Source organism: Drosophila miranda, chromosome 2 (assembly GCF_003369915.1).
Source record: "Drosophila miranda strain MSH22 chromosome 2, D.miranda_PacBio2.1, whole genome shotgun sequence".
Taxonomy (NCBI): Eukaryota; Metazoa; Arthropoda; class Insecta; order Diptera; family Drosophilidae; genus Drosophila; species Drosophila miranda.
This window is the reverse complement of record NC_046675.1, coordinates 11,133,619-11,145,046: the sequence shown is the minus strand read 5'-3', so window position 1 is coordinate 11,145,046 and position 11,428 is coordinate 11,133,619. Positions and strand designations below refer to the sequence as shown.

At 45.7% G+C, this 11,428-nt stretch overlaps 2 protein-coding genes across 2 annotated transcripts; one reads left to right on the top strand and one right to left on the bottom strand.

The window, feature by feature from the left end:
- Positions 1 to 2,188: 2,188 nt before the first annotated feature.
- On the top strand, positions 2,189 to 2,972 carry LOC117186909. The gene is made up of 2 exons (XM_033388234.1): positions 2,189 to 2,732; positions 2,785 to 2,972. Exons 1-2 carry the CDS (start codon positions 2,351 to 2,353, stop codon positions 2,955 to 2,957), a joined length of 555 nt encoding a protein of 184 aa, XP_033244125.1. The 5' UTR covers positions 2,189 to 2,350; the 3' UTR covers positions 2,958 to 2,972.
- A 524-nt stretch (positions 2,973 to 3,496) lies between these two features.
- On the bottom strand, positions 3,497 to 11,208 carry LOC108155653 (monocarboxylate transporter 10). The gene is made up of 6 exons (XM_017286605.2): positions 11,001 to 11,208; positions 9,500 to 9,914; positions 5,524 to 5,888; positions 4,675 to 5,458; positions 4,506 to 4,613; positions 3,497 to 3,842 (listed from the first exon to the last, which is right to left on the bottom strand). The coding sequence occupies exons 2-6, from the start codon at positions 9,867 to 9,869 to the stop codon at positions 3,808 to 3,810; spliced, it is 1,662 nt and encodes a 553-aa protein (XP_017142094.1). The 5' UTR covers positions 9,870 to 9,914; positions 11,001 to 11,208; the 3' UTR covers positions 3,497 to 3,807.
- Between the last annotated feature and the right edge of the window lie 220 nt (positions 11,209 to 11,428).

Genomic DNA, 11,428 nt, shown 5'->3' with positions numbered 1-11,428 from the left:
ATTTAAATCCTTGTCGCTCACATTCAAAAAAGTTAGATTTGGCGCGCACCACTCGTAACCAGTCGATAGTATCGATAACCGAACTTGAATCGGGTAAGGACCTCTTTTACCCGATTGACAACAATGAGTCTCATTCCATACACAATTGTTGCGGCAACATTAATTTTTAAACCGTGATATAGTCAAAATACAATACTTACAAGCAATTTAAAGTTGTTAAAGTTGTAGAAAATGTATTCATCGATGGGATAAAGCTAAGTGGGCAAAGCTGAAAACTCTATATAGCTTGTAATATTCGACGGGAGATATTTTTGGCAATACCCGGTTCACAACAGTGAGTCCCACTCCATACGCAAGCATGTTGCTAATTCCATGCACACATACCCTGGGGGAAATAGATGATATAAAATTGCGGAAATGTGTGTCATTCAAGTCTCTAATTAATGCAGAAACTAGATAGTTTCTGTTTTAAACGATATTTTGCAGCTCATCGTCTGTCTACAGAGACCAAGAAATGGTACTGGGATCAGGATTTATTTACAAACACCTAATCAAATGCTTGAATAGACAAAAAAAAATGCAATCTAAGACAAGGTGTTTACTAATTACGTTTGAAAGCAGGTTGAAAACAGTATCTTCATATAATATTCATGAAATAGGGTATACAAGCAACCACACTCTGGTTGACAAGAAATGAGTCTGCAAATACCAGCAACATTGACGTCACAGCATGCGACTATTGAACATTTTTGTTGAAATCTTGTTTTTGTCAAAACAAAAAACATGCAAGTACTTAAAAGTAGTTAATCCTGATTAAAATTGTTTCAGCAATCATACAAAATTATCTGGGCAAAACTGAGAGATCTATATAGCTGGGAATATTCGACGGAAGAAAGAATAACCAAGAATTAGTCGTCATAACCGGTTCACAACAATGAGTCCCATTCCATACACACATACCCTGGGGGAATAGATGTTATAGGATTGTGAATATGTTTGTCATCCCAGGCAAAAACAATTTATTTTCAATATATTTTAATATTATTCAATATTATTTAATATTATTTTCAATATTTCAACGATATTTTCAAGCTTATTGTCTTCTTGTAGGGACCAAGAATAGGTACCAAGATCGAGATATATATACAAAACACTCATCATATACATGAATATGTCTAAAAAATGTCAATTTGAGAAAAGGTCTTTATTAGTTACGTTTTATCTTCATATCAATATTTATACTTTCATATAAAACTAACAAAATAGGGTATACAAAGGACTATACTACGGCTTACACGCAATATAGCGACTCTTTTTTTGTTGAACTTTTTCGTTTAAACCTTTTTTTACAATAAATACAATAAAAACAAGGATTAAAAACTATTCAATCTTGTAGAAAATGTATTCATCAATGTGGGCATTGCTGAGAGATCTAGATAGTCAGCATTATTCAAGGGAATATCAAAATTGAGCAATTTCCTTTTTCGTTTGTTTTGATTGACCTATGTATTTCGCTACTTGTTTTTTGTTTGACTTATTTCGCCAAAACCTCTTTTTACGCAAAATGCAATAAAAGCAAGTATTAAGAATACACCAGTTAAATAGAAAATTGATTCATCAATGTATAAATTATGTGGCATGGCTAAATGTTCTATATATGTAGCTAGTAATATTCGACGGAATAAAGAATTGAGCAATTGGAATGATACTCGTTTGCTTATGCTAGTGTTGTATGAGCAAAAGTGCCTTGTGCGTCTGCCTACAGTGGCTTCAAATGACAGTAAGTCCTGATGTCACAGGGCACTCCCCAAAAACAGCCGCTGTTCCACGGCTATTCCCTGCTTTCCACCTTCTTCGCATTTACAGTTAAAGTCGAGCCACAGAGTCTGCAGCGATGCCGAAACGACCAGCGGGCCCACTACTACCTGCCTCAGCCCCCAAAAGACGAATTTCATAGGAAAACAATTGAAAAAGGAAGAAGACCAGACCCTGGACTGGGGGTAGGGGTGGAACAGCTGTTCGTCTGAAAGCGGCATCTGGACAGCGTCTTCAGGATTCTGGCGTCTGGTGCGATGGAAAGACCGACAAGATCGCGTGTGCCGTGGGGAATGGGGCCTGCTCCGCCTCTGCCTGTACCGACCCAGCGAGCCCCCTGCGTGGTGCCTGCCGCCTTCCTGCTGTTCTCGCGCCAAGAGCACATTGGGCCGCATCTCGACCGAGTACAGCGAGGGGAACGGAACCACGACGACGAGCGGATACCCTTCAAGGATGTGGGCGATGCGCACGCACTAAACGTGTCTGTGGCGGAGCGGTGCATCCACTGGACTGCCCAGCAACATCTACTGGTCCGATGCGGAGCCTCGTCTCATCGAGGTCGCCCTCGTATATGTCAGCAGTCGTGCTCTTGTGGAAGGGGGTGGAGAAGCCTCGTTCCCTGGTCCTCGAGACGCGTCGCGGGTACATGTACTTGAACAGAATCGCCTCGGACTCCATAAGCCGCGCCACGATGGACGGATCCGAGGAGACGAGACGCCTCTACTGGATGGCAACAAGTGTCAGATACTGGTTGGCCGCTAGGACTACGTGTACTGGAGCGACTGGAGCACCGGGGACATTGATCAAGTCGGGCCAGAGCCGCAGCTCCGCCAAGGACGTGCCCTGCATCCCCCCCAGCTACGCCAGACTCCCCCAATTTGCCGCTGCCGGTGTCCGGCAAGAATATCCATGCCCAGGTGAAGCTCTCTCTCCCTATTCAGATGTGTTATAAAGCGTTGCCTCTTTTAGCTTCTTGGGCGAACTCGCAGAAGCCGATTCGGACGATTCGTTCGGCGCATGGCCCTGCCTCTGATATTCTTGCGCTCCGGCAAGAGACGGATTTATCGAGCTCTAATGGCTCCATCGAAGAACGCCGTCACGCCGTCAAGCACTCCCTTTTAAAGATTTTAAAAATACAATAGAGAATCTGCTCAACGCTGCTGGTTCAACGCGACCAAGCTGCGGATGAAAATGGATCAAAAAGACACTAGACGAGTGTGCCAGGTTACCACTACCACAATGCATTCTACAAGGACCCCAGGTCCGAAGGCCACACCACCCAAGAGGTCGAGTTTTTGGTGCATTTTTGTTAAAGTGGTGTCTCCAATAGGTCTATTGGGTGATAATCTGGCAAATTATCGAAGACGTCCCTCCAATTCGTTTGCTGTTTCTTTTGAGCGACCTGAGTATTTTAATGTATGGGGTTGTACGTATTCTCACACTCTGCATTTGTAGGTCTATATCCCGCTCAACAAATATCTTCTTAATCGATTAAATTATATTTCGATCTGATCGGCTGTTGGGACTCCAAGTGCATATTAATAAGCCGGACATATTATGTGCGGACTGGCCCTGGAGATCAATTAATCCAATTTCCATCTATTATAGCCTATATAGGCTTATTTTTTTTAATTTTAGTTTATTGAGGAGCCCCTAGATAATGAAGACAAGTCTTTCTATGTATCATTTATTTAAAAATTAGTAGATTAGTTTTATTTGGATTGCGAATTGCCTTAGCCTAAATATAGTATGCACGTATGAAGGATACGAGAATCTGTACCTATATGTACATATATAGTGCACAAGTCTCTCCACCGATATGATGTGTGTTGTGGGTAAAAGGGTGTATACAAAATGAACACCATCGATTTTTGCGCTGGCTGAGCACTGTCTCCGATGAGGCGACTGCAGCTGTAAAATGGCAGAACTTTTCAAAAGTTTTTCGAAAGTTTTGTGGAATTTTGAGTTAGTGGACGACAACAGCGACTCTCTCTACGAAGCCGATCCGTCGGTAACGGTGAGTTTCTCTGAAAGATTCACAGGACAATACAGTTGAATGTAATTTATCTTTACTCAATACATTGAATGCAGTGCAAGCTCCATGCGATGGCTTCTCTACAGTTCGGATTCAAATAATTGGTTATTTACGTAAAGCATTTTATTTACAGAAGCTCTGGGTCGATGAGACTTAAGATCTAGAAAGCATTGGAAAACTCAACTACAGGTGGGTATGGGATGGGATGGGATGGGATTGGATGGGTGTGCGGCAAATGGATGGAAGCGTGTCTTAGTCATGCTATTCGAATAAAAAATCACTCTATTACCCTATGGAATAGTGTAAGCACAGTAAACAGATACGAGTGAGAGCACATCTACCAGTCAATAACTATGGATATGCATATGAAATGGTGTGGGAGGACGGTCGGGTTAATAGACGGAATAGGTATAGCGACGCTTTTTGGTATCGGTCCCGTCTGTCAATGGCCTGGACATGCTCGACCCAGGGCCAAGAAGGACAGTGTGCGAGCAGCTGGGCAGGAGAGAGCCCGAGTTAGTATAATTCGAGCTACAGGGAGGATCGAGAACCGGGGTCTGGGCTGGGGCTGAGCCCAAGGCGGAGCGAGCAGTAATACTAGGCCGGCGCTGACCGAAGTCGTCGCTGGGAAGGCAAAGTGAAGCAGAGTACAAACCAGTTCCGTTGTCCACATGTCCATGTCCGTTGCTGAGGGCCGTCGGTGATACTCCATTAACGCCGTTCGTGGCCGCCGCACCCATGAGAGGAGCGCTGGATTTGGTGCCTATGGAATAGATATCGTGGGTAAATATGTACATACTCATCCGATTATGATAAGGTCTCACCACCCGAAAGATGATTTCCATTGCTGGCAATCTCAATGTCCCCGTTGGGCAGTGCCACAGCTCGAAGCGGACTGGCGGCGTTGTTGTCATCCTTCACGCACTTGATGAGGAACAGCAGCGAGGAGCCCACCAACGGTGGCAGTCCAGCCAATACAAATGGAACCGTGTACGATCCCGTGCCATCGAAGATCATACCGGCCACTGGTGGCCCCACGGTAAGGGGAATAGAGCTCAATCCCAGGAGGAAGCCAATCGCCTGTGTGGCACCAGAGGGTCCACAGATCTCATAGGCAATCGGACCCAGCAGGGAGATGAAGCAGCCATCGAAGAGGCCCATAACCAGGGTGAAAGAGACCAGGACCACATATGAGTTGGTCAGAGGCAGCAGCAGAGTCACGACGCCAATGGATACCAGCGACAGCTGCTGCAGATACATGCGATTCACACCGGGCATGTCGGCAATGATGCCGAAGATCAGGCGTCCAATGCCGGACGTGATGCCAATGCACATAACCGGCAGGTTGACATCCTCGCCAGGGAATGTCGTCTTCACGAACTGCATCATATGGACGTAGGGCACAAAGTATCCGAACAGGGCCAGCGGTACGCAGAGAGCCCAGATAACGAAACGCTTGCGCTTCCAGATCTCCACGTTGACAATGGAGCGCAGGAAGAGGTTGATGCGCGACCGTCCTGGCTTCTTTTTGGGCGGATCCGGCGGCGGATGCAGCGGCTTGTACACGAAGGAACACACAATTATGAAGGCGGACATGAGACTCATAATCTGGAATGTGGAATTTTCAAAGTGCTCAAATTCACTGAGAGAAAACTCTGGTCCGAACCACTCACCCTCAGCGTGGCCTCCAGGCCGTAGCCGCCCAGAAGACTGTCCAGGCAGGGCGGCAGTATCACAGTGAAGACGCTGGAACCCGCAGTCACGAACCCGCTCACCTTGCCCAGGTACCGCTTGAAGTAGTGCCCCAGTATGGCAAGAGTGGGTGTGTAGGCCAGGGCCGCGCCAAGACCAAACATGATCCCATAGCTGAAGTACAGGGCACTGATGTTCTCGGTAAAGAACGAGGACAGCAACAGGCCCCCGGCCGAGAGAACTCCGCCAGCGAAGGTGGTCAGCCGGAGCCCGATCTTGTCCGTCAGACAGCCGGCGACTGTGGAAAAGAGGAATGTGGTGCCAATGGCCAGGGAGCCAACGAGAGCTGAAAAAAAGAAGCGAAATGTGAGAGGACATTCTATAAGAAGATACAAATATATGTATATATCCCGGTTAGATCGTTTATATTTCATTCACAGATAATCCTAAAGTGTTTCATAGCTTTCTCAAATAAGATAATCATTCTGATCTGTTGCTTTGTTGACCAACTGTCGGTTTCGCTGAGACAGACCACTTTCGTCTGACAAATCGAATCTCACGCATTTGCGGTTAATTGTGAAACGAGCCAGGCTCTAACTTGTCTGGCAGTTAGCAACGATTCCACGTTTTTGCTTTCAGCTTCCAGGTGGATGATTGGATGGCGGGTAACTCGATCGCGCCACACTTGGTGGGAATCGGAGGCTGTAGGCCTCTTGGCCTCTTGTTCGTATGGGAAGGGGATCCAGATTTAAATTTTTGTCCGCTCGACAATAATTTTCCGCTGAACTCTGCGAGCACAAGTGGGAAATCCAATCTAATTGTGGGCATCGAGTAAACACTTTCGTTTGTTCTACTTTGGCCGCTCAAATTGATATTCGATTGACAGAATCAGGTTAATTCTTTGTTCGCTTCTCATCCACAGCCGATCTAATGTTGAGATAGTCCGTCACAGCCGACCGAAGCCCCACTGCGCCGATGAGCAATTGTCATCATCATCATCAGCCGAACGAGTGCCCATTGTCCCAAAGTCCATCCGGACGGAGTCGCATAAAGCTCACTGCTCGAAATAGTTTAGGATTCCCAGCATACTTGTAGTACAACTACTACTATCAAACTATATAGTACGTAGTTTTCAAAGGAATACCAGAATATAATCAACTTCATGTTGAATTTCAAGGAAATTTCGTATCGCCAGTTCAATTTATAAGATCATGGTAGACTCAATGTTTTAGGTACTTGCCCCACGCGTGCTACATAGGCGAAAAGCTTATCTCTAGTTCCGGTCAATTTCAAATATAAAATAATCTTTATGTTCTATTGTTAATTGCTTAGAACATGAAAGTATAAATTATATATACCATTCTGACGCTCATAGAAATATTCGTAAGCATAAAGTATTTTATCAGCACCTAAAATTGCACTGTCTTTAAGAAGAATATTATTAGCATCTATAATAGAATTTCACCTACTTTGGAGGGTTTATAAATATTTATTGATCATTTGATATGACACCAATACCACAGAAAACAAAAACACAAGGCCTGCGGCCACATAAATATAATAATTCTTACAGTGCAAGCTCGATAGAAAGTTCTATTTAAATCCACTGGTTTGTGTATATTCTACTCTTTAAAAAATGTGATTCTATAACTGCTTCTGAGTCTCTTTAGTGATCCCAGCATTAGCAAGTTCAATCTTTCAAAAGTGCGTATAACCAAGTATTCACTGTGAGTAGAAACAATCTGCCACTCGCCCAGTCAAGTGGAAGCTACTCGTATCTTGACAAAGGCAACAGTCAATGTCAATGCCACAGGCGAAGGCGATGGTGTGGCCGCTGTTCTGTTGCATGCCACCCCCAGCTCCCCCCGCCGCTAGTCAATGGCATTGTGTCTTAGTGACAGTGAGAGTATGAGAGAGCTGCGTAGAGAATTATTAGATAATAGCCTAGCGAATGCCTTCTTGAACAGAAGCCAAAAATCTAAAAAAGAAACCGAGTCGGAAGAGATTACATGAGATCTCTGGCGGCCGGCGGCCGGCGTCTAGCGATTGTCTGTGTGTGGGAAAGGGGAGGACTAGCCAAAATAAATCAGTGTATTTTTAGCACGCTTCATATTCAATGGGGACGACAGCTAGGAACCCATTTCTCATGCCTTATCTGACGCAATATGCAACGGAATTGCATCGGATCTGGCCAATGATTTGTATGGATAATTGAATGATTGATCTTGACCTTTGCGAAAGTTCTCTGATATACATAGATAAGCTACAGTTAAGTGATTGTAATGTGCCCATAGAAGTGTATAATTGACAATAGACTGACAATTAATTGACGAATAGAAACTGAGGGATTGGCAGTGGTAGTGGACCGAGACTGAAAAGCGATAAAAGTCGCAAAATATGGCACAACACCTCCTCGCAGAGCCGTGGACGGCTCAGGTTCGGATTACGTCAAGTTTTAATCATATTGCGGAACTAAAGCCAGTCAGCCGCTGCTTCTGCTACTGCATCTGCTGGGAGCTCCGGGCCCATGGCTGAGGAGGATCGCTGTCAAGCAGTGAAGCACTTGCTGGGCTTCGACGGCAGCGGCAGCACCAGCGCCAGCAGCGCCAGCGGACCAAGTAACTGGGTCAGTGGCGGGTGCACACTCTTGCCATTCTTGCTACTCTTGGCTGCATGCCGTTTGCCGTCTTTGTTTGCGGCTTTTGCCTTCTGCTTTCGGGCATCTGGCAGGCGCTACGCCTCTTCAAAGCGCCCCGGCGTCCGTGCCCCCAATGCATGAGCTCCACGCTGCGTATGCGTAATGCAGGCCGCCAGCAAACCTTGACAAACACTCATAACCGATTTGAACTCTGCTCGACATTCCGCCAATCCAAACATGCGCACTGACTCTTTAGGCCCAGGCCCATGCCCAGGTCCAGCTGGTGTTAACCAGACCTTTGTGGGTGTCTGTTTGACACGCAAAATTATTCCCTTTACATCGAGCAACTCAACTCTAGCAGACTCCAACAGACTTGACATCGCCCTCGCCCTGGCCGACGCCGGGTGTTGAATAATGCTTTGTGATCCAATCAACTTTTAGCAATTTAATTCACTTGATGTTGGCACTTTGGATTCCTATATCGTCATTCCTACTACGTACTACAACGTTTTATTGAACCCAGCAAAAACAGCAATAACAGCAACAACAGCAGCCGCCACGATGTGCGTTTGGGGGTAAAGTTTACACAGCCATCGAAAAGCACGTTAGATTCGGAAATGATAAAGATCATAGGTACTCGAATCAGGTCGGAAGAGCATGCTTACTGGGTGCACACGTTCTACACCTGTCTGGATCAGTGTGCAGCGAACCATCGATTCGATGAATGTTTATAAGGCGGAGCTCCCAAGATCGAACGATTATTGCAAATATCTGCCACAGGAACGATGTTCTTAACATAATCCAACCAAACTTCTAACATTTTTCCTTGTTTTCTAATATCTATGAATATAATCCTATATTACCCATATTCTCATTTCCAAATTTATCAGAAATTTTATGTCTTGAGCAGCTCTGAATAAATGCCTATAGAAATATTATTCTCAAGCAAACCAAATACTTCCAAGCCTGAGCAATATATGAATCAATTTTTGGTTGCTTGAATAATAAAAATCAAAACCTAAGACCCCTCAGGGTGCTATCAAAGCCATACAAAATATATTTCACATTATATACTATAAGTACAATATGTAGGCTGACTATATAGCAGATAATGGCTTGAAAAACAACTGTCCAGTTCCCATCTAATCTCATTTGCGCTCTCCTTCTGCATAATTACAATCAACGCCAGAAATTTGTCATAAATTCAGAATCAATTTGCCGCTGGGCCATCTGTCGTGGAGTGAAGGGATTATGTCCGCAAATTGCTAGGTCTGTCTTGGGGCCCATCCGCACCACACCCCCATGAGACTCGGACTCACCCGCTTTACTGGAGGCCTCCGGGTCACCCAGTGCTGTGAGGCGGTCGCTCAGCAGCGAGTGCAGCACGCCGTAGGTGTTGATGAAACCGAAGATGATGCCGTTGCAGAGGAAGGCACTGACCATGACGAGCCAGGCCCTGGCTCCGCCATCCGGCGGCTCCTTGCCGTGTATGTCGCGACAGCAGGGCGCCTCGATGTGTGTGCCGTTGGCCGTCCCGTTCCCATTCGCCAGGGACGGCGTCTTGACCAGGCTCCTGCCATTGGCATGCACCTGGCCATTGCTGGATCCCGGTGATATGTGTCCGTTGCTGGGCAGGATGCGACCATTCACCTGCTTCTGTGTCTCGTTCAGCGGTTCGTTCTCGGCCATGGCTGCGGGTCTTTCTCTTTCTGTTGGCTGTGGGCTGTTAGCTGACTGCAAATACGATCAAGGGGGTGGTTAAGTGTACGCGTGTCAAGTATGCTGGGAGTACGTATAAATGTGCATCTTAATCAGTCATTGCATTGCACCCAAAATATTTATGCTGTTGACAGTCAACTGCCGAAATGCTATCGCTCCCAGCGCCGCCCCATTTGCAGGAAATTATCACAGACTGAGGGAATTGGCCAGCCAAATATTTGGACACGTTTATCTTTGTTTGCCAGTCCCGACCGCTCAGGGAATTACAATTTACATTGCCAACAGTTCCAGAATCCAACTAAATGAGCAGACAAAGAAAGTATCTATATGTACGATCTAAAGAGGGGTAGCGAAAGGATACAGAAATCTATTAAAAGTATAATGATGGATAATCTTGGAAACTGCAAGCCGCACAGGGGTACACTTTAGTGAGGAAAATAGAGCTACCAAGGATATATCCTTTTTACCTAATACTTAAACATTATTTTACTAGACAACAATCTAGCCTGAATCCAGATAGTAGAATCTTTGAAATAGTCTTATATATAAACAATGATTTTACTTTTTACGTGGGCTCTTCTCGATTTCAAGTGCATATATAATTTTAATTTTACAACGCCTAATATCTGGTCAGCAGCATTATATCACATTCTTTGGGTTGAACAAAATTTAGATTGCATTACATGCGATAACAGAATTACTCAATTTGCCGCATTCTAAAGATATGCATATGCATGCCCTTGCATAGTGCACGCCGGGGACAGTGCAAGTTTACGGTTCGCTGTGTATTCGAACGTTTCTTTCCCCCCATCACAGTGGGGCCGGCAGCCGAAAAAAACTGCCGAAAAGCGAAAATTCAATGTAATGCGAATTGCTCGACAGAATACTAAAACCACATTGTTGCTCGACTATCAAAGAAATTCGTACTATCGTGCACGTGTCTGCTTGAATATACGACGCACCGGCGGGGCGGCGGGCCGGCAGTTCACCCAAGGGGGCGTCACAACCGAAAACGAAGGTCACGTCACTTTTGCCATTATGCAACTGCCAGAGCAGGAGAGCGCCAGGACAGACAAACCCTGCGGAGGCATCTCTACGTACATGTTAGCCCGGATTTGCTGCAAACGTAAGATCCACTTCAAGATTCCGGCGAAGACACTAAGGAAAGCGCGCACTCAAACCGCCTGCCACTGACCGAAGTGGTGTCGTGTGTCGGGACAGAGACAGAGACTGAGAGACCAATCAGCGAGCGAACCACACAACCGACCGCTTGCGTTGTCGGCAGCGGAATGAAGAAAAATTGAATTATTTTCCACGAGCTGGTTGCAAAAATGTTCACGACACTTCGGCGCGTTCTCTGGGGTAAACAAATTTCACCTAGGCAACCGACGAAGATGGGCACAAAAACAAACGGGCGCTAAAAGCTCCACCAGTTCCCAGCTCCCATCGGCTCTGGTCTGGCTCTGAGTGATAGATGGATAGAATGTCGGGTGTATAATTTTGGGCTGGCCCAGAAGCCAGAAGAAGCC

Coding starts and splice junctions, on each gene's coding strand:
- LOC117186909 (XM_033388234.1), top strand. CDS start 2,351: ATGCGGAGCCTCGTCTCATCGAGGTCGCCCTCGTATATGTCAGCAGTC. Junction 2,733..2,784: donor GCAAGAATATCCATGCCCAG/GTGAAGCTCTCT, acceptor TGCCTCTTTTAG/CTTCTTGGGCGAACTCGCAG.
- LOC108155653 (XM_017286605.2), bottom strand. CDS start 9,869: ATGGCCGAGAACGAACCGCTGAACGAGACACAGAAGCAGGTGAATGGT. Junction 5,459..5,523: donor GCCTGGAGGCCACGCTGAGG/GTGAGTGGTTCG, acceptor TCCACATTCCAG/ATTATGAGTCTCATGTCCGC. Junction 4,614..4,674: donor TGGAAATCATCTTTCGGGTG/GTGAGACCTTAT, acceptor TCTATTCCATAG/GCACCAAATCCAGCGCTCCT.